This window comes from Podarcis cretensis (genome assembly GCF_951804945.1).
Source record: "Podarcis cretensis genome assembly, chromosome: 8".
In the NCBI taxonomy this organism is placed as follows: domain Eukaryota; kingdom Metazoa; phylum Chordata; class Lepidosauria; order Squamata; family Lacertidae; genus Podarcis; species Podarcis cretensis.
Genome location: NC_137177.1, coordinates 67,114,524 through 67,136,071, shown reverse-complemented (window position 1 = coordinate 67,136,071; position 21,548 = coordinate 67,114,524). Strand labels below are relative to the sequence as shown.

Sequence of the window (21,548 nt, the reverse complement as noted above, 5' to 3'; positions counted from 1 at the left end):
TGCCCCCCAAGTTGAGCTGGGAGGCGTCAAAGCAGGAGAAGTACCCAGCCGTGCCAAGTCACAGGAACCTTCCAGCAGCAACTCAAAATTTCAAAACAAGTGCAGAAAGTTTGGAATCTCTCCAGAGGCACAGCGAGGGCCCGTTTTCGAAATAACTTAATCATACTCTCAGACAAACGGCCGTCATCGATGAAGCTGCTCCCAGCTCAAGAACCAATAAACCCAGGCACTTTCGTATTTCAGGCTTGTGTATTTTAAAGCTGTCAAAACGTCAGCCAGAAGCAGCAATGCAGGGAGACCCTTTCCCATGTGTGCCATGGATTTGTGTAGGTGCAGTGTTGGTTTGTAAAACAGACATCTGCCAATCTTCTCGCTCTTCCCTCTGCCCCGGGCCAAATGCAGCCTCTAGTCACATGCTGCAGAGTTGCAGCTGCATCCCTTGGGCCAGTGCTCCCAGTCTCTTGGCATACTGGCTTAACTGGGTCTTGGATGGCACCTAGCTTGGTGATGGAGGACCTGCTTTCTATGCCAAAGGCCCCAAATTCATTCCCTAGCATCTTCAGCAGAACACACCAGAGCTCTAGAGGGCTGCTGCTAATTAGAATAGACAGTAGTGGAGTGTGTGTGGTACAGAGCTGGGGCTTGCATCCCCATCACCCCAGTCCTTCTTGTGGTATGTAGGGTCATGGTTGGAACTACTGAGACAGCGGGGGGCATGCAGCTTTTAGTTCAGGACTTCAAAGTTCAGTAGCATGAGCTGGATCATGGCACGCAGTAGGCAGGAAGAAACTCCTATGTTGGCCAAGGAAGAGCAGAGAGTCAGGCTTCCAGGCCCACAATGGTTCACTGAGCCGGATCTAGTCTCAGTCCCTGATATGTCCTTGTTTCAAGGCCCAGATTCCTTGATCTAGCCTCCCAGCTGTGTTCGCAATTAGTTGCAGCATCTAGGTGCACTAATGTGTCTTGAAGCGCTCCAGCATTAAGACTCAAATCGGTGCCAAACATCTCTAACCTTCTAAAGCCCCTGAGCCTCCTTGGATCAAGATGGCTACAGATCAGTAACTGCCTGGCTTCTTAAACGATTGTCACATGTTTTGGACAGTGGCCTGGTGCAAAGATTCCTGAGCTTTCTCAGGCGGGTGAAGTCAGTCTGGGCTGATGAACACAGCGGCATTTCCTCTCTTCAAAGTCTTCTCTCAAACTATGGAATGTATTTTTATATTCATATTTGGTCGTATCTTCAAGTCTGAGCATTGTACAGCATCCTAAAAGATAACAGTTGTATAAAATGCCAAATATATTGCAGATATAAACACGCAGCTGAAATAACACAACACCAATGTGGATTCCCTGCGGCTAAAAGCTTGCCCAAATAAAAAGTGTCTTTCAGATGTGGCTTTCCTTTCCTTTTCATTATCTGCCCCCCTCTTCCCCCCTGAACAGCTGGTGCTTTATATCCATCATTGTCGTAAGCGTTCTGCTCTTTTGTTTTTATTTTTTTAAACTCTAGTTGTGGTGTGGTGAATTGGTTATGAACTTCGTGCATCGTTTTTGTGTACACTAAAATGATGTGTCGGGTTGTTTTCCCTATTAGGTACTTAAAAGCACTTCCAAAACCTGCTCCATTGTTGCTGTCCAATAGAAGTTTCTATACCTTATCTTAGCACCCAGAACTTGCAGAGCAAAGAGGCTGTCTGGATTTTAGAGCAGCCTAAAGGCCATTTCCCTTTGGGCCTAAGGAATCTGACGTCAAGACTGACAGTAGGGTGGTCAGATCTACCCTGGGTGTGGCTGATGGAGGTGGGACCTTTGCAGAGGAATTCTTGCCCTACTGTTTTTGGCAACTTTTCTTCATTCTTGGCTGAGCTGGATATGCTTGTCCTTTTATCTCTAGCCCCACCCCCTCCAGTGGTATAAATCACATGCAGGAAGCATTTGTTTCTGGCCAGTATGAATGAGCACACCTTCTCTTCAGTAAACAGAGTAAGACAGCACTCCTTGGTTGGAAGTTAGCATCCTTGGAAAGGTACTCTGTCCTCAGGGAGCGACCATAGTTCAGTGGAAGGACACATGCTTTGGATGCAGAAGGGCTTGGGTTAGATGGCTCTGGGTAGCAAGTCTGGTAAAAACTCCCACTGCCTTTGCCCTGTAGCAAAGCAACCAGTCAGAGGAAGAGAAAAAGCTAATGCTGGGATCATCTTATTTGGGTAAATTGCAAGGCAACTGTTAGTATTGGGACCCACAGATGGTTTTCCTTTTCCTGGATGATCCCTGACCCAAAGGATCTTAAGTGCATTTTTGCCAGTGTCACACATGTGCCCTTTCCCCTCTGGCATTCTGAACCATGGAGCAGGCAGCTGCTGGCAGTGACTCTGTGATTTTAGACACTGCAACATACCCTTGTTTTTTCTTTTCCTCCTTGTGCTCTCTCTCCCTTGGGTGTTGAAGATGGGTTAAACATCGAACAAACAAAAAGTAACCTGTGTGCTGTTGACCCCAAATTTTGGATTCTGTGACCCACATAAAATCACTCCACTTAATTTTGCATATTGGTTTCTGCTAGTTTGTGTGCAGAAGCAATGAAGTCTCGGCTGGAATCCCTGGGAACCACCTTTGGCCTCTACCCCACTGGCTTTTGAGGTTTTAGCAGTCAGTTCTCCCTTGTTTCCCAAGCTGTCTTTGCAATTTCCTTTTCTTACGATACAAGCTGAGATTCCCAGGTAGCTGAAAACTCCTGACTTTCCAACATTTATCATATTCTTAAACTCTTATGTAGAATTGTAGAAGGATGAGAGGCTAGAGGGCATCTAATTCACCAGGTGGTGTGCTCTGCAAGTGTCTGGTTTTAACTCTGCAACTAAATAGAAGGCACCTTTTATGGTCTGCACTAGTGCATGAGTCCCAAACCATGTTTTGGAGTCCAGGGTTTGTAGAGAGCAAGGGGCCTTACTTATCTCAGGTTCCAAGCAATTCCAACAAAGAAACAGCTGAGCGTTTTATTTCCCCCCCTTCCTGACTCCAAAAATAAAACATATCTCAAAATACCTTTTGTCACCTAGCCCAGCATGGGGTAACTGCCCTTTCATCTTCCTGTCTGACTCGTTACACAATTAGAGGTGGATATGATGGTGAGTTTTCTAGGTGCTGTTCCAACTAAGAACTTGCTAGGCTGTGCTTGTGTCATGCTGGAGGTGGGCAAGGAGAGCCCAAGGAGCCAGTACACCTGTGACCCAAATACATTGCCCACCTCTGACTCAGAGCAGTCCATCTCAGAAGGCTCCATGCAACTAAAGTCTCCCCTCTCTAGTGGAGTAAATGACCACTGGAAGAGAGAGGCTGGTGCCCTTTCAGCAAAAAGAGTACCTCTAAGTCAGGCATCCCCAAACTCAGCCCTCCACATGTTTTGGGACTACAACTCCCATCATCCCTAGCTAACAGGACCAGTGGTCAGGGATGATGGGAATTGTAGCCCCAAAACATCTGGAGGGCCGAGTTTGGGGGTGCCTGCTCTAAGTGAAGGAGGAACAAAGCTGCAAGTTGAGAATTAACTGCACCTGAAGCTCTGCTCTCATGCAGAACTCAAGGAGCTGTCCAGGGTACCTTTTGTCTTGCCTCTGCTAAGGTCAGCATCAGAAGGCAAGCAAACATTTAACCAAAGCAATGGTTCAGTTTAGCCAAACCATGGTGCTTTGGGGGCAAGCCCCATGAGCATGCCCTTCCCCTCCCCTCCTCCTCATGAGCGTTCATCTTCTGCTGCTTTCTGGTACGATCAGACTCTAGCTGCACATTCCACCTTCACCAGCAAGCAAGATTTGTGCTTGCCTCCTGAGCAAGGTGGCCCAGCCAGCTTCAAACCACAATTGCATTCTGGTTTGGAGGACAGTTTCAAAAAATTGTTTCAAATGTAGCAAGAAACTGTGGTTTAATCAAACTAGGACATAGGTAGAAGAAGTAGATGGAGTCTCTGTGAAGGCTTGTACTCTTAACACCAAGGAGGCTTGTCCTCTTAACACCAAGCTATAGTTTGGCTGATGTGGGCAAAGCTGATATTGGCCATCATCAGCCTGATGCCTTCCAGATGGTTTTGGACTGGGAATCCCATCAGTTGCCACCAGCATGATTGTGCTTCCATCCGCCCCAGTGGCCTGCCTCATGGCCTCCAGACCTTCCTCAAGGCCCAGGTTTAAATATTTTTTCCCTTCCTGTGTCCACAGAACAGCAATGGTAATGAGAGGCTACTCGTTCTAAGAACACAAAGGTTTATCTATCGACATCTCTCTTTCTTCCAAACAACTCTTTGTTCCCTGCTCGCTCCCCGGGGATGCAAACCGTTTTACAGTATATAATTTAATTCTTTTCTTTTATGGCAGCCTTTCTCTCTTCTGCTCCAACAGTGTTATCGCTGGAAAATTAAATTAAAACTGTTAAGGGAACAATCCACCAGGCTCTGCCGAGGCACAAGAACAATTGAAAGGAACGCAGCCGCGGAACTGCCAAGCTGGGTGGATTCCTCCCTTTTTCTTGCATACAGGCTCTTTTGTGAAGTTGGGGTCAGGGGTCAGGAACCAGCCATGTACAGGTCACATGTGTGGCTTAATACTGTGGTTTTATTCTTGATGTGGGTGCTGCTGATATTTCACTGTAATCTTAACGGTATTATTTGTAATATTATTTATTTATTTTTATTTTGTAAACTGCTTTGAGGCCACTTCTGACAAAAAGCAGCATATAAGCATGTTAAACAGTAATCCTCATAATATATGGATGTGACGTGTAATTGTGTTTGTTTGCCTTTAGTACTATGCCTGGTTATAAATGCTCCGAACGGCATAGTACTTTACCAACTATTTAATGGAGCTGTGGGTTAAACCACAGAGCCTAGGACTTGCCAATCAGAAGGTCGGCGGTTCGAATCCCCACGATGGGGTGAGCTCCCGTTGCTCAGTCCCTAGCAGTTCAAAAGCACATCAAAGTGCAAGTAAATAAATAGGTACTGCTCTGGTGGGAAGGTAAACGGCGTTTCCGTGCACTGCTCTGGTTCGCCAGAAGCGGCTTGGTCAGGCTGGCCACACAACCCAGAAGCTGTACGCCGGCTCCCTCAGCCAATAAAGCAAGATGAGCGCTGCAACCCCAGAGTCGTCCGCGACTGGACCCTAATGGTCAGGGGTCCCTTTACTTTTACCCTAACCACTTGTTGTTGTTGTTGGTGGTGGTTGTTGTTTTGAGGGGGAAGTGGTCCCAGTGCACTCCGCCAAATACACCTCCTCTTGGGATATGGGAGTTGGCCGTCTGAGGCTGTGGAGATGAGTGGAAGCTGAAAGACAAGAGTTTGTGTGAGGGAGAGAGGGCAGGATGAAGCAGACAGGCAGGTGCAGAGAAGTCCCGGCTTCCTTGCCTCAACCAAGCTTTCTACTCACTTTCCATGTTTCTGAATTACATATTAAAATGGACATGAGAGGTTGGGGGGTGGTCTCTTGGAAGCAACTCCTTGTGTATTATCCTGCTTTGCCCAAGGTCAGTTGCCTCTCCTTCACACCTACTTTGAACCCATTTCATGGAGATTTGCGGGTGGGGTGGGGTGGGGTGGATAGTAGGGCATGCATCCTAAGCTTGAGGTTTGATGTTGGAAAGCTCTCACAGCCCTGGTGTTCTGTGCACAAAGGCAGAGATTTTATCCTGTCCCTGCATCTCCATGGTGTAAGCCCTGTATGTCTGGAATGGCAACAAAGAGTTCAGTGCATTGCCTAAAGGGACCCACCTTGGCCTGTTTTGTTTTTCTTTTCAGCCCTGTGCACTATTACCTGCTCCTGCTGTCTCTTGCATGTGTACATAGAATCACAGAATTGTAAAGTTGAAAGGATCCCACAAGGATCATCTCGTTCACCCCATGCAGCAGTTTACACATACATAGGGTCATGGCACATGAAAACCTAGATGTTTTGTAATTTCCATTATCCCTGGGACTGGGTCATGGGACTTTGTGGGGAGAGGACAGTCCAGGGAAGGGGGTAGGTGAGCAAGTGAGGGGCGGCACTTGTCACCCTGGACTCCTTCCCCTTGACTTCAGGAGCCTGACATTTCCAGTAAGGAGGCGGCTGCGTTTTGCCGCGGCTGTTGAGCGATAAAGAGGAGAGCCGCATTGTGAGCCGAAGCCTCTGCATCCGGTGATAAAAATCAGCCATCTGGGTGTTTACAGCAATTGCTTATTGGCATTCTATGGAAATGTCTCTCCAGGCAGCGTCCTGTGGAATTAGGTAGCACAGCTGTGATCGTTTCATACAAGAACGCGAGTTATTTTAAAATTTCCGACGGTTTATTAGTTCTATAAAATGGGCTTCAAATAAGTAAGCATTTCTAACCAGAAATAGGGAGCAATAAGCAGATGCGGCCAGCTTGGCAGGCTGCAAGTTGTTTTTCTTTCTTTTTCTGCCGGCTTTTTCTTTCTCTGTTTCAAGACACTGCACTGGAGGGTTGAAGGATGTCAGTGACCTGCTGTGAGTAGAATGGTAATTTCAGCATACAAGAGGAAGGGTACTTCTGCCTCCCTTTGCAGGAGCAGGAGCATCACAGCCGACATCTGAGAAGGTGGGGGGCTTGCAGGCTGTCCAGTGGTTTGTGCCTGTTCTCCATTTGGCTTGATGACCGTAGGTGGGGGTTTCCCACAGCAGTTTTCGTGGGCCGCAGGTAGCAGCCATGTGCAGAAGTGGCACAGCTTTGCCAAGGGATGAGCTGAGGTGGTGCCTTTGGAGGGTCAGGCTATGGGGGAGGAAACTAGTCGTTTTTGCAGTTATTACTTTTACCAGGCATAGGGCAGCTCCATCTCAGCTGGTGAAAAACCTTGAGGCCACAGGATCTTGCACCCCCCCCACCCCAGTACATGGAAATAGGAGTGTTCCAGATGTAAACCTGGAGTCCTCCTGGTGCTGTTTGGACTACAATTCCCATCAACCCCAGCAAGTGGTAAGGGATTATAGTAGCTGGACTCCAGCAACATCTGGAGAACACCAAAGACTGCTCTAGTGGGAATCATAGAATTATAGGGTTGGAAGGGACCCAAAGGGCTGTCTAGTCCAACCTCCTGCAATCCAGGAATGGGTCAGAGCCAAAGCTGCAAGTCTCTTGTCCCTTATCTCAGTTCAAAATATGGTCCTTGTGAAACACTGGTTGCTGGCAGCTCTTTTTATTAGAAAATGGCCTGAAGATCTTTGATGATGCAGCAGAAGCAGTGTGGAAGTCCAGCCATTCTGAGTCTCGTCAGCATCTAAATGGGGAGGCACCTGGGGACCTCCTGAGGCGTTCTCAGGTGGGAGGGGGAGCACAGCATAAATGAAGCGCATGAGCAAAAGAAAAGCAAAACACTGTAATTGTTAAATATCTGGGATGGGTTGCAGTTCGCCTGCCATGCCCTGATGATCAAGGGATCGTGTGGCCACTTGTTTGAGTTTGTAGTTCATTTGGCCTTCTTCAGTACAGATGCTTCCATGCTTGGCATTTAAAATGAGAAGAGGAGAGCAACAGCAGAGTACATGAATTCAGTTTCACGCTCTCTGGCCCCATTTGCATCAGTAGCTCAAATGGTTTCTTCTTGAAATGCCACAAAGTGGCTGAGGGTGTCATCTGAGCATTGGACTGTGTCCTCCTCCTTTTCCCTAGAGCGGCCGTTGCCGAAAATCCCATGAGGTTCTGAAAGCCTCTAACACTTGCACACAGCTCATTGTGGTTGCACAGCTGTGAGCATCTCCACTCGGCAAAAAGGCGCCTATTGCAACCTTGTTTATTTCCACTCCATGCTTCTGTGAGCAGAGTTATGCTCAGTGGTGTGCCGTCGGCAGCCCGTGTTATATTCTGGATGCAAGCGCAGCCTCTCTCTCCTCGTGTGCCAGGACCTGTCTTGGGTAACACCGCACATTCTCAGTTTCAGGCTGGTGCAAATGAAAGGGGAGTTGTGACGAGCAGAGCTATATTTCCCGAAAGAGAGAATTCTAAAATAAGATTGCAGGGTGCACTCAGAAAGGTTGGCCTGGGGATTCTGAAAGCACGTCTTCGACTGTCACCTCGAAGCGGCAGAAGATTGCACAGTGACCTTGTTCTATATCAGTGTGAAAAATATGCCTTGACCTGCCTTTCTCATATCACCTTTGCCATGAATGGTGGATTTAGTTTAGCAGGAAGATGTTCTTCTCCTGAATTAAGTTTCCCAGAGGCGCCTCTCTGGTGTTGCTTGCTGGCTGCGCTCCATCAGGCTCTGTCCTGCAGAAATTAATTGTGTGTGCCTTTGCATGCTTTTCAGCCTCTCTCTGGGTTGCAGCCGTGGGTTCTGTTCTGCTAGTTCAGGCAGGCTCCTTTTGTCGCTGGATGACTCTCAACTGGATGTGTGAACCGACTCTTGAAAAGCAGTGCTTTTGAAATGGTAGGAGGCAATGCAAGGCAGCCCATTCTCTCAGGCAAGCTATCAGTCCGTGTCTCTCCCCCCCCCCCCCCCCCATAATTTGGCAGTCATCAAATGATCAACACGCATGTGTGAAATTGCCTTTAGCCATGGTAGAAATTCTCTTGTGTATTTTGGGCAATAAAGAAGGGGGTGATCCTTGGGAACCAGTTGTGATCCAAGGGCCATGCCTCAGGAGCAGAGCACAAGGTTTTGCATACAGAAGGTCCCAAATTCAATCCCTGGCTTCTCCAGGAAGGGCTGGGAGGGACTCCTGCCTGAACCCCTGGAGAACAGCTGCCAGTCAATATAGATCAGGGGTGGCCAGAAGATGGATCAGGATCTACTGGTGGGTATCTGGTTGCTGTGAAGTAAATCAGCAAGGATTTGTCATTCTCGGTTGTTCAGCAATACCAACAAAACTGACTTCAGGAAACTCTAACAAAAGAAAATAAAAAAGTAAGGGGGGGGGAGTTTCCAGGAGAGGAAAACGTGTGAGCTCTGTTCAATTTTGGAGCTCAAAATAAATTCCTGGTCTCTGAAAGATATTTATCTTTTGTACCAGGTGAAACACATTAGATCTCTCAAGCCTGATGTCTACAATAGACAATACTGATTTATAGAAACATAGAGTTGGAAAGAACTCTGAGGATTATCTAGCCTAACCCCTGTGTCCCATACAGGGATCGAACCTGAAACCTTGGTGTTTTCAGCAGCACGCTCTAACCAACTGAGCTATCCAGGTGAACCAGTGGTCTGATACAGTGTAAGGCAACATCCTTTATTCCTATACATTGTATTGCCCCAAGACCTGTTGACTGGTCATTCTGAAGGGTGACAGAATGTGACAGCATCCTATGTTCCAAACTGGTTCCTCCTTGTATAATTAGATATTGGGCTGGGGCGCAGGTTAAGCCCCCGTTGGAGTCAGTGGTACAAGTTAGTCATTGGGATATAAGTGCAGCTAACGTAGCTAGCTCCCTCTGCTTCCTGGGTTTAGCTTATTCCAGGAGTACCCCAAACTCCCCCCTGCTCTTGCCTCCCACAAACCTCGTCTTGAACATCGCCAGGCATCTTGGCAGTCCACTTAATGTCTTTTCTGCCTGCCGCATTGATTGCAATGTGCTGTGCTAGATGCTGTACAGTATTTAAGTGTATTTTTATTTCTCCTTTTGTTTATTATATGTTGCATTTTATTGTATTCCATAGAATTCACATGGTAGCACAATAAAATGCATTGTAAGAAATAAAAGAAGCAATGAAAATACAGTTAAAATCAATATGGATATTTAATGTGATGAATGTGGCACCACCTGTTTTCACCCCACACATCCACAGACATGCCACAGGCCACTTAAATGGACCCCTTGCCTATTCTGACAATATTTCACCTATGAAAATACCTAATTTTGCTTTTAATTTAGACCATATGGCTAAACCTGGTGTGGAATCGCTGTAGCCTAAGCTTAGGGTCCTCCAATTTCATCACTCTGCTCATAATTACCCTGCTCTTGGCCCTTGAGGAATAATGTGTTTAATTTAGGGCTGCTTTCTTTCTGCTTTGATTTTTCCTCCACCAACCCAGCCACTGCTGCCGCTGCCGCCTCTCTCCAGCATGTCTCCGCTGTACGTCTGTGACCTTGGAGCAAGGACTGTCCCCTCTCTGCCTGTGTTTCAGCCCTAGCTGTCTGGTTCTTTTTCGACTTTTCTCCATGATTAGCCTGGTCCGTGGCCTTCCACTTTATCCCTAGCCAGGGCTTGTCTGGGTTGCTTGACTGTTGTCTTGTATTCTACAGAGGGAGAGAAAACACATAGAAACCAGTTGTTTCATGTTTGAAATCTGTGTTGTTTGTGAAAAGGTTTGTTTTTTAAAGAAATTGTCATTAGAACAAAACTTCTGAAAACTATAGCAAGCAGTCTTATTTGAAAGTATTTACTGTTCGGTTTTTCGATGGGTGGGACGCTGATCACAGTAAAGACCTTACCTTTGGGTTATGATCTCAAAGCCTGTGTCTCTTGAAAATGCCTTTGATGGCCATGGGGTGTGCTTTCTGGCTTTCTTGAGGCTGGGGAAGTGTAGAGCCCATGGCTGCCAGCACACCTGAAGAGAGATCATTCACCAAGCCAAATGGCAAGGTGCCCACCTCTCTCCCGACTACCCCAGACCTGCTGCGCTGGACAACTTTATACTTTGGAAGTCAGCATTTCTAATGTGCTAAAGGCAGCCTCGTTGCTGTAGTGCATGTATTCCAATCGAACAGTTGTTTAGCTTGAGGGATGTCCAGGGCATGAGAAGCCCATTTACTGCATACATTACATTGCTTGAAAGTATCTGGGCGTCTTCCCCCTTCAGCACAGAAAGGACGCCTCTCCAGTTGCCACCCTGGAACGATCTCCTTCCTTTGGTGTAATAAATTGCTTTACTTGCTTACGAAGGTTGTAGTTCTTGTGCTGGCATTTTTCAGTCCCCAGCAACCCGTAAAACGAGACGCTGGTTCCAAGTCTTTCTGGAGTCCTTTAAATTCTGAACCAGAGGGATTCTGAATCCTGTGTGCATGTACTCATGGTGCAAGAGATAGGTTAAAGGAAATGCATCTCAAAACAGCGGTGTGAGCCTCTTGTTTGGCACTCTGCTTACCTGGAGTTTTTTTTTATATAGCTCCAGGTAACTTATACCTGCACTTGTCTTGCTTCAGGTTGGCACTTCAGTGTTCCATAGAGAGTTAATGTATTCTGCAGGAGCTATGCCAGGTTAGTTATATTTCATGGTTTGTTTTCCCATTGCTGGTCCATAATCACCTCACCGCTACTCCCTGTCTCATCCCCCCTCGTTTATTCCCCAACCCCCAGTTTGGGATTTAAGTTTGCTCTATTTGGAGTGGCTAGCAAGAGCCAGCCCCCCCCCCCCCCAGCATCTCATACAGTGACAGGAGGTGTGTTCTCATCTTCTGGGTGCTATATTTAACCACCTACTATCTGCTATTCTGACCCCCACCCACCAATTCCTTCCATTTAAGCCAGATTCCCTCGCCAGTGCAGCATGGGCTCTGACACGTGACCTCACTATCTGCACCTCCCTTAGATGGGCTTGCCCGGCCTGTAGCTGGCAAAAGGCATCCTTGTGGAGAAAGGCAAGCAAATAAAGCAGGGCTTAAAAAACAGCCTGCCACCTACTTGTCCCAGAGGAGCTGGTAGAATGAGATCGGCAGGACTTTTTATGCTTTCGTTCAGATTTGTCGGTGAAGGTTGTTCAGTCCTGGAGGACTTGTGCTGTTTCTCTGAGGAGCAACAAGCAGCCATCTATTGCACCCACAAACGCTGGGCAAAAAGCAGCCACCCTCCTTGCTGGTCTTTGAACATAGTCAAACAGTGTGAGGTCGAGCTTAGGTTAAAACAAATAATCTGTGTTAACTCTGCAAAGTCAAAGCCATGTTGGACAATTTTTTGGCCAATGAGAGATTAATGAGATATCTAATATACCCATACTGGGGGTGCAGGGAAACAGTAGTGTTTTTTTATTATTATTATTATTATTATTTATTATTATTATTATTATTATTATTATTATTATCATTATTTGCCTCCAAATCAAAGAAACACAACCGGAGAGAAATACTGAAGTAAAAACACGCTTCAGCTTTCAGAAACCCCTGTAAAATTGGGTGGTTTGAACCCTGGCTTCTGTGGATTGAAATTAGCACTTCCTCGCTACTGACTCCACTGCTGGAGGTATTGCAGAATATCTATGAACATTCCTGCTGCTCAGACACTTAAACTGTGCCAGCACCCAAGGCCATGGGAAGGCTTGATAATAGCCATTTCCCAGGAAGCCTGCAGTGAGTGAGAATTGGTTCCAGAAGACCAAGCATGGAGATTTTTTAATCATTTGGGGAGGGAGCTGGTTCTTTTTTTCATTTCAGACCAACTTGTGGACGTATCTGTGGGTCTTTTCTCTCATCTGGGTTGGAAAAAGAGCTGTGGGAATGGGTGGGTGAAGCAGGTCTTCCTTTGAGAAAAAAAGCCCAACCCTTCTGGTTGGTTTGTTTTTAAGAAAGAAAGAAAAGGGATTTAATGTAATCGTGTGTTTGTGAGCGAGAGAGAGAGAGATGCCTTTCCTACATAAACAGGGCTTGCAGCTGATCTTATTTATGATGCTTATATCTTAGTTTTCCTCCAAGGACAGTACCTGCTTTTTATCTTCACAATAGTCCTTTGTGGTAGGTTAGGCTGAGAGATGGCCCAAGGTCGCCCAGAGAGCTTCATGCCCGAGTGGGGATTTTGAACCTGGGACTCCACACTTGTCACTATACCACAATGACCTGTGATGATGATGATGATTACATTTATATCCCATCTTTCCTCCAAGGAAGTTCAAGGTGGCATACCCAATTTTCCCTCTCCTCATTTCATCCTCAAAACAGCCCCGTGAGGTAGGTTAGGCTGAGAGAGTTAGCCCAGGGTCAATGAGCAAGCTTCGTGGCAGAATGGGGATTTGAACCCCAGTCTCCCAAGTCCTAGTCCAGCACTCTAGCCACTACACCACACTGGTTTTCTTTTTAAAAAATAACCTGTGTCTCTTATTCGGAATAGTTCGCACCACAGGCACCAGGTGTGAATGGAAGGTCCAGCCTAGCTGGATAAGGACAAGGTGAGAGAGAAATTTCTGCTGAAGGTCACAAAGAAATGTAGTTTGGGGTTTGTTTGTGTTTTTTTTTTGCAAGTTGTAAGGTTGACTCAACCTTGCGGAGGTGTCTATAGCCCACTAAGACTCATTAAAATCAGAGAGAAGGGGGAGCATGTAGATTGCAAATTTTAAAGCAATTCGCTTCCATCCATGCAAATGAGTGTGGAGTGAAGTTACTTATTTATTTGAAGCATTTTTTGCCTTGCTCTCCGGCCCCCATTCCTGCAAGAAAAGGGCTTCCAGAGGAGCTTGAAAGTATCAACAACAAGATGGTCTCAGTCCTGAGACTTTTCAAAGTGATGAATTTGCTCAACCACAGAAGAGATTTCTGAGCTCTCCTTTTATGCCTTTCCTCCCTTTGTGGCAAGAAATAAAGTGTTTATAGTGAATTACTTTCTGAAGGCTCAGGTTTACACACACACAAACACACCCCACTCCATAAGGGAGATTTCTTGAGCAAGCGGGCTGGGGGTGGGGGGAAGCCAATCAGGATCTAAGCTCCACCAGCCGGCTGAGTATATAGCGGCCTGAATAGTGGACAGGACTGACTGAGGCAGCGAAAAACATGTCTCGTTTGGCAAGCGCCAGGGCTTAATCTTTGGCATCTCACTTTGTGTTCTCCCTCTGCAGGGACTGCAGCTTTCAGCCTTCATTCCCAATCAGCAGCCAAGAGTGTTTCTGCTTGCTCATTACTGGAGTTTGGGGGGGGGGGTGTGCTTCCTGGTTTGATTCTCCCTCCCCCATTTAAATATCACCAGAGCGTCTTCAGCTGAAGGGGAAAGTGGCTCACATACCCCTTGCAAAGTCACTCTGGGTAGAATTGGCCAGTTTTGCTGGGGGCTGGTGCCAAGGAGAGCTGAATTCCGTTCAATTCAATTATTTTTGCATAAGCATCTCTTATCTCATATCATTTATTCTGGCTTACCAGTTGTGGGGGGCGGGGGGGCGGCAGGGAGCAGTCCACACAAGGCAGAAAAGCACCATTGCCTCCAGCCATTTGACCATCACAATCTATTCCTTCTGGTGTTTCTTTACAGTTTTGTTTAACTTGGATACTAGCTTAGTTTAAAAAAGAACAGCAAGTGAAACCCAGGCTGAGACTCTCAGGGAGCTGGATGCGGCTGTGAGATTATGTGCTCCCTTAGGATTATGATGTGCAATCAAGAGATGGCGGGCATCTTTCTCCTCCGCAGAGGAGCACAGTGGGAAAGCCTCTAGACCTGCTAAAAAAGAGTGATCCCTCTTATCCCTGGATCAGCTGCTCTCCAACAAACATCTGCTTAACTCCCATCAAGTGTCTTTGGCACCCAAGAGCAGGTTTCAGGCTCAGTGGCCTCCTAGCTCCTCCTTTCCTCTTCAGTTGCTTCTCAGAGGCATGGATTTGGGAGCGCCACACTGCAAGTGCTCTGGCACACTCCCAGGGAGCAACGTAGCAAATAAAATGTTGGCACATCTTAGGTTTTCCCCCAGCACTTAATGGCACCCTGTTGGAGGTGGACATTCCTAAGCAGTGGGAAAAAGTTATTATTTATTCAGTTGATAAACCGCCTTTTATCAAAAGATCCCAGGGTGGTGAACAACATTTAAGAACACATTTTACGGAGCACAATAATGAAAACATAATAAATAGCATAATAATAGACAGCATAATAATAAAATAACTGTAGTAGCAGCCCCCCCCCTTTAGCAGGCCATAGAATATTTAATGGCCAAAGGCCTGGGTAAAGAATGTTTTTGCCTGGCACCTGAAGACATTTAATGATGGTGCCAAGTGAGCCTCTGTGGAGAACATTCCACAGATGGGGAGCCACCACAGAAAAGGCCAGTTCTCTTGTTGCAGCCTTCTGAACCTTTCTGGGAGGGAGGACATAGAGAAGGGCCTTGGGCACCAAGCGCAGGGTCTGGGTCGGTTTGTATGGGAGAGGCAGACCTTAAGGTATTGAGGTTCTGAGCCAGATGTCCCTGATGTCTTTAGATAGCTTTGGTCAGGTCTGGACTTGAAACTGCAAAAAATGCTTTGATAGGGTCCTACTACCCTTTCTGTGCAGTGGCTGGTTGGGGTGGAGGCGCCATTAACACGGGCTCCCCTTCTGTCCCAGAACAATTTGGTACCACCAGTAAAACTCGGTTGCCTCATTGCTCACCCCTAGCCTTGTCTTCCTTCTCCTCCCCCTCTTTCAGTTTTGCACTGTGTCTCTTAGATTGTAAGCCAGGCTTCCTCAACCTCGGCCCTCTAGATGTTTTGAGACTACAATTCCCATCATCCCTGACCACTGGTCCTGCTAGCTAGGGATCATGGGAGTTGTAGGCCAAAAACTTCTGGAGGGCTGAGATGGAGGAAGCCTGTTGTAGGCCTGCTAGTGGAGACTGTTATGTCTTTGTTTTTTCCACAGCCCTTACTAAGAGCTTTAAAAATGCATCACTTCATAAAATGATTTCCAGGGCTGAAAAGCCAAATGGACTCCCAAGCTCATGCGAACAGACCCACCTGTCATAAAGATCAGCCCTTCCTGTTCCAAGTGGTTCTGTTTGCCTCTTGTTGGCGTCTTCCATTTTGTAGTGCAGTATTTCTGCAGGTGGTGGTTGGCATGGTGGGGGAGAAAAGCCTTAAGGCGGATTTTGTTTTATTTTTGGTCTCTCGATGGTCAGATGCAAATCAGTCTTCCCTTGCACACATTCTGACAGTGGTGCCATGTGCAGGGTTTAATTTTATCCAGGCCTTGCCTACATCCTGAGGTCCTAATTGACTCTTTGATTGCCCGCCAGCATTAGGGGTGCAGCTGCACAAATCAGCCATCTCTGAGCTTTTCTGGATTCCCCCTAGATATCCGAGTGAGCAGGTCTTTCTGAGATGTTTAAAAATGGGATGGAGGGACAGGGTTTTCTCTTAATCTGCACAGGCCACTCTGAAATAGATGGTGGTACAGGAGCGTGCAGCTCATGCATTCGTAATAGTGAACGTCATTTGCACTTTCCTATCCCTTATAGAGCCATCAGTTCTAGAGCAACATAGCAAGGAGGCAAGACTTTCCTAATTGGAGTTTACAGGCTGGATTTGGCAGAGAAGATAGCGATGGGCACGTGGTTAGAATACGGAACTCACTGCCATAGGTGTCAGCAACAGCCACTAGCTGGGATGCCTTGGAAAGAGGGTTGGACGAATACATAAGGCTATCAGTGGCAACTGGCTGTGACGGCTATACCGTACCTCCACAGCTGGAAGCAGTAATGCTTCTGAATGCCAGTTTCTGGAAGCCACAGGAGGAGACAGGGTTTCTCCTAGGGGCATCTGATTGTCCATTGTGACAACAGGATGCTGGACTTGGATGGGCCACCACCCTGATCCAGCAGGCTTCCCTTACTTGGGGTGAACAAATACAGGGATGACCATTTGAAGGTGCTTAAAACTGGCCCGGAGGGGACGCAGGTGGCGCTGTGGGTTAAAGCCTCAGCGCCTAGGACTTGCCGATCGAGAGGTCGGCGGTTCGAATCCCTGCGGCGGGGTGCGCTCCCGCTGCTCGGTCCCAGCGCCTGCCAACCTAGCAGTTCGAAAGCACCTCCGGGTGCAAGTAGATAAATAGGGACCGCTTACCAGCGGGAAGGTAAACGGCGTTTCCGTGTGCGGCTCTGGCTCGCCAGAGCAGCGATGTCACGCTGGCCACGTGACCCGGAAGTGTCTCCGGACAGCGCTGGCCCCTGGCCTCTTAAGTGAGATGGGCGCACAACCCCAGAGTCTGTCAAGACTGGCCCGTACGGGCAGGGGTACCTTTACCTTTACCTTTAAAACTGGCCCATGTCTTTCAGTGTTAAGGTCTCTGGTAACGAACTAAGGTTTTCCCCAGCAAGGGATAGGGATGAATGGAAGGAACTGCAGCTGCGAGTGAGCATTGGGAGATTAAGCCAAAGATAGGAGCAATGGACTTGTAATCTGGTGAGCCAGGTTCCCTTCCCCGCTCCTCCACATGCAGCTGCTGGGTGACCTTGGGCTAGTCACACTTCTCTGAAGTCTCTCAGCCTCACTCACCTCACAGAGTGTTTGTTGTGGGGGAGGAAGGGAAAGGAGATTGTTAGCTGCTTTGAGACTCCTTCGGGTAGTGATAAAGCAGGATATCAAATCCAAACTCTTCTTCTTCCTCTTCTAGGGGAGTGGGTTTTCAGAAGGGCTTGCAAAGGCAATGGCAGAGCAAAGGTTTTTCTTGCTGTTCCAGGCAGAAGAAGACTGGGCGCCGAAGAGAGCAAGGCACTGAAACAGCTGAGCACAATGCCATTTAACACCAAGGGCTTGTTTCTTTGTTTCTCCAGGGGACAATTAGCGTTGGAATAGACGCCACTGACCTCTTTGATCGGTACGATGAGGAGTACGAAGAAGTGCCAGGGAGCAGCTTTCCCCATGTTGAAATTAACAAAATGCACATATCGCAGTCCATTGAGGTAAAGTACGTGTGTGTGTGTGTGTGTGTGTGTGTGTGTGTGACAGAGAGAGAGAGAGAGAAATTAAAAAGGGTTTCTCTGTTAATGAGGCACCTCAGCACAGAGCAATGAGAAATGAAATCTGGCTCAGGGATGCAATTATCGGTTTCGAAATGGCACTGGAGGAAGTGGGGAAGGGAAGGTTCACTTGTGACTGAGCCCATGTGTTGTCAGAGTCTCTCATGCGCTCAAGTGCTGTGCTTGGGCACCCCATTTGTATGCCACACACCTCCCATCTCTGGAAGCAGAGAGTCTTCACAGGCTCTGCGTGTGTTGCTCAAAAGCTGTTTCCCAGGCAGAGGGTGTTAGTAGTAGTAAAAAAAAAGGTATGGTAAAGGACCCCTGGATGGTTAAGTCCAATCAAAGGTGACTATGGGGTGTGACGCTCATCTCACATTTCAGGCTGAGGGAGCCAGTGTTTGTCCACAGACAGCTTTTGTGGCCAGCATGACTAAACTGCTTCGGGCGCAACAGAACACCGTGACGGGAACCAAAGAGCGCACAGAAACGCTGTTTACCTTCCCGCTGCAGCAGTACCTATTTATCTACTTGCACTGGTATTGCTTTTGAACAGCTAGGTTGACAGAAGCTGGGACAGAGCAACGGGAGCTCACCCCATCGCACGGATTTGAACCGCCGACCTTCTGAACAGGAAGCCCAAGAAGCTCAGTGGTTTAGACCACAGCGCCACCTGCGTCCCGCTGTTAGTAGTAGTGGGGAAGCCCAAAGACTCTTCTCTGCTTCTTCTGCACTCTTGGTCAGCATCCCCTGCTCACTGTTAGTTGAACTGCAATATGATGGAGCATTCCGGGACACACCAAGGACAGCAAGCGGCGGAGGGGCATTCATAAAACTAGTCAACAGCGCAGTTTCTGAGAGGGGTCGAATGCCAGGAGGCTGAGTGTAAAAAGAGCATATGGTGGACTTATTCAGTAGTTTGGTTGAATCATCACACCTCGAGTCTTGGCTAAGTGTGTATCTGCAGCAGATGATTGCCCTCAAATTCACTGGTTAATCTGATTCCACGTCTTGGGCATGTATGTCCACCCCTCCTACATGCAGAGAGCATCCATGCACCACACATTCTACCCACGTAGATGAGGCCACACAGTGTTGGGGCATAGAGTTTAGTTCTCATTGTGGCCAACCAAATGCCTGCAGGGAACCTGCAAGCAGGAACCGAGCACAAGAACACTCTCCTGTCCTGGGGTTTCTAACAACTGGTATTCAGAAGCATTGCTGCCTCTTAAGTGTGGAGGTGGAGCACAGCTGTCATGGCTTGCCATCAATAGCTTTCTCCTCCATAAACTTGTCTCCTGTGTGCAGAGAGCATCAGTGCACACAGAGTTACGTTACACTCTCCCTGTACCCACTCAGGTGAGGCCACCTGGTGTTGAGGCAGGATCTTAAGTATTCATTTATATGGGACAATGTAAAGGGGTGCCATCCAGGTGGGTCTGCTTTTGGTGACACCTGCCACTGAGAGTTAGGCCTGCTGTAGATTTGTGCAGGACTGCTATGAGCTGCAACAAGACAGCTGTCTTTCTCTTGCAGGCTCCACTGACGGCCACAGACACTGCGATATTGTCGGGAAACCTCTCAACGCAGAATGGGAATGGAGGCGGCTCTGTGAACTTGGCTCTGAGGCGTGTGACGTCTGCCAAAGGCTGGGGAGAGGTAAGAGGACTCGTTTCTCCCAGTTTTCACCCTGTTTCTTGCTGTGTTTTGAGCCTTCCAGACTGCTGCTGCACCTCTTTCTCTGCCTTCCTTGTTGGTGGGAGGTCACTGATTTTCCTATTTTAGGGCACCCAGAGCCCTCTTTTGTTCACTCTCTCGAAGCTGGGCAATGTCGCTGTGCTGGACTAGGCTACCATGTGGACTTGCACAGTTAATTTCCTGCTGTGAGCACTGCCGTGTTCCAGGGGAGGAAGCACCACCTGCCTCCTCTCCCTGGCCATGCACTCCAGTGCCTATCCAGGCAATCCGAGTAGCTGCCATAGAGGAATAGTTAAAGGCAGCTTGTACAGGTGAAGGGCTGTGGGCAGCTCATGAGAGTGAGATCTCTGACCAGCACCAGAGCTTAACTGAGTCACACTGATCTCACCTCTGTAGCTGTTGCTTCCTAACTCTTGTCCGTCTTCTTTTTGTGCAGATAGAGTTCGGAGCTGGAGACCTCCAGGGGCCTTTGTTTGGCCTGAAGGTGTTTCGGAATCTTACACAAAGATGGTAAGACTTAGAAAGGGGTAGAGGACAACCTCCCACTCCTAGAAGGAACAGGACCAATTTGTGATGTTATTATTTTTATCTTATTTATATCCCATCCATCTGGTTGGGTTTCCCCAACCACTTTGGGCAGCTTACAGCATATATAAAAATACAACCGAACATCAAACCTTAAAAAACAGAATATGCAACCAATTATTCATCACTATCTCTATGTGTCTCTTCCATCTACAGGCAACCAGCCAACATACACAGTGGCACTGATATTAACCACCCACAGTGCCATTCAGAGTCTGAAACCAGTAGGAAGCCAGTTTTCGATCATATGGTTACCTTTTCTTTCAGCACCCTGGTGTCTCTCAGAAAATACATGGCAGGCTGAAATGTAAATAATGTCACCATGCCAAACCTGGGGATTCATAGATGTAGAATTGTTTGCTGTATTAAGTTCTTTCTTGTGAAAGAGGCCCATGGTGGATCCAAGGTCTGTCTAGCATCTCCATATGAAAGTGCTTTTCAGCCGATGCCTCAAAGTATAGTCTTGAAACAGGAGCAGGTGCCTGCAAAGTGTCCCTGGCCTTCCACTGAGACATGCAGTTGCCTCTCGTAGGCCCTACAGTTTGGAAAAGGCAGGAAAGAGGATCAAGGGTCTCTCCCTCTTCTTTCATTCTCTCTTTATCAAAATGACAAGTCAATATTAGTAGGGAAACCTCCCCCCCCCCCCCGGCTGTATGAACTCTCCCCAAGCACAAATTGAACTTGGGAGAAACAGCAGGGGTCACCATGTTGCCGCTTGTGTTGCTTGAGCCCCAGCCCCATTTCCCCTGCCGGGAACCCCCGGGAGTTAGCGCCAACTACCAAAGAGAGGAATCCCTGAATTTCTCGCCCATGTTTATTCCGCTGTATTTCTGTTCCGGCTGGATTTTTCTTGACCCTCCATTTGTCATTTTGTTTGTTAGAGGTGAGAGATGAGAAAATGCAAAACGAAGGGAGTCTAGTATGGGAAAGAGAAAAGCTTACACAGGAAATTTAAAATATTCAAAGTGGCTTGCAGGTTAGGACTAAACTTGGATCAATGGCTCTGCTCTGCCTTCACGGTTGGAGACAGTAAATGCTTCTGAATTCCAGTTGCTGGAAACGGCAGGAGGGGAGAGTGTGCTTGCCCTTGAATCCTGCTTGTCCGTTGTCAAGAGCCTCTTCTTTACTGGGGTGCAATATCCCTCTGTGGCCAGAAGATGGCCTTTGCTTCTGCCTTAGCTCAGATCTTTCCAAAAGGAAATATTGGAAAAGTTGCCGCTTTTGACAGCTTCCAGTTCAGTTCCTAGTGGGCAGCAAGGGCAGGCCCAGCTATCACGCTGATCCAAAGCTGCCCAGTGCTGTCATCATTGATGGGCAGCAGCTGTCTGGGGTCTTTGGCCTGGAGCTGCCAGTGTTATAAGAAAATACCTCTTAATTCCCTTATGGGGTATCTAGAGCCCATAGAGAGTCCCTCAGGAGATCTCTATCAGTCAGAGAGAAAGCAGAGGCCAACCAGCGTATATTGAAAGGAAAGGCGGTTAGTAAGCCTGATCTTTATTAAAGGAAATAAACTGTTACAACAGGGTCACCACTCACCACATGCAGGAGGGAGGAGAACCTTAAACAATGGTGTACAAGCCACTGTAAAGACTTTTCAAAGCCTCTTGAAAGCCCAAGACCACCCTCCTAAACATCATACATACATCACAGAAGGAGGCAGTCTCC

At 47.6% G+C, this 21,548-nt stretch overlaps 1 protein-coding gene across 1 annotated transcript in view; it reads left to right on the top strand.

Annotated features, from left to right (window-relative positions):
- Positions 1-21,548, top strand: part of DNAJC11 (DnaJ heat shock protein family (Hsp40) member C11) — a 54,364-nt gene that overhangs the window by 21,785 nt on the left and 11,031 nt on the right. Inside the window, exons 5-7 of the mRNA XM_079987029.1 lie at positions 17,415-17,543; positions 19,137-19,259; positions 19,735-19,808. Of these exons, the coding sequence (XP_079843155.1) occupies positions 17,415-17,543; positions 19,137-19,259; positions 19,735-19,808 (326 nt within the window). The remainder of the gene's footprint in view (positions 1-17,414; positions 17,544-19,136; positions 19,260-19,734; positions 19,809-21,548) is intronic.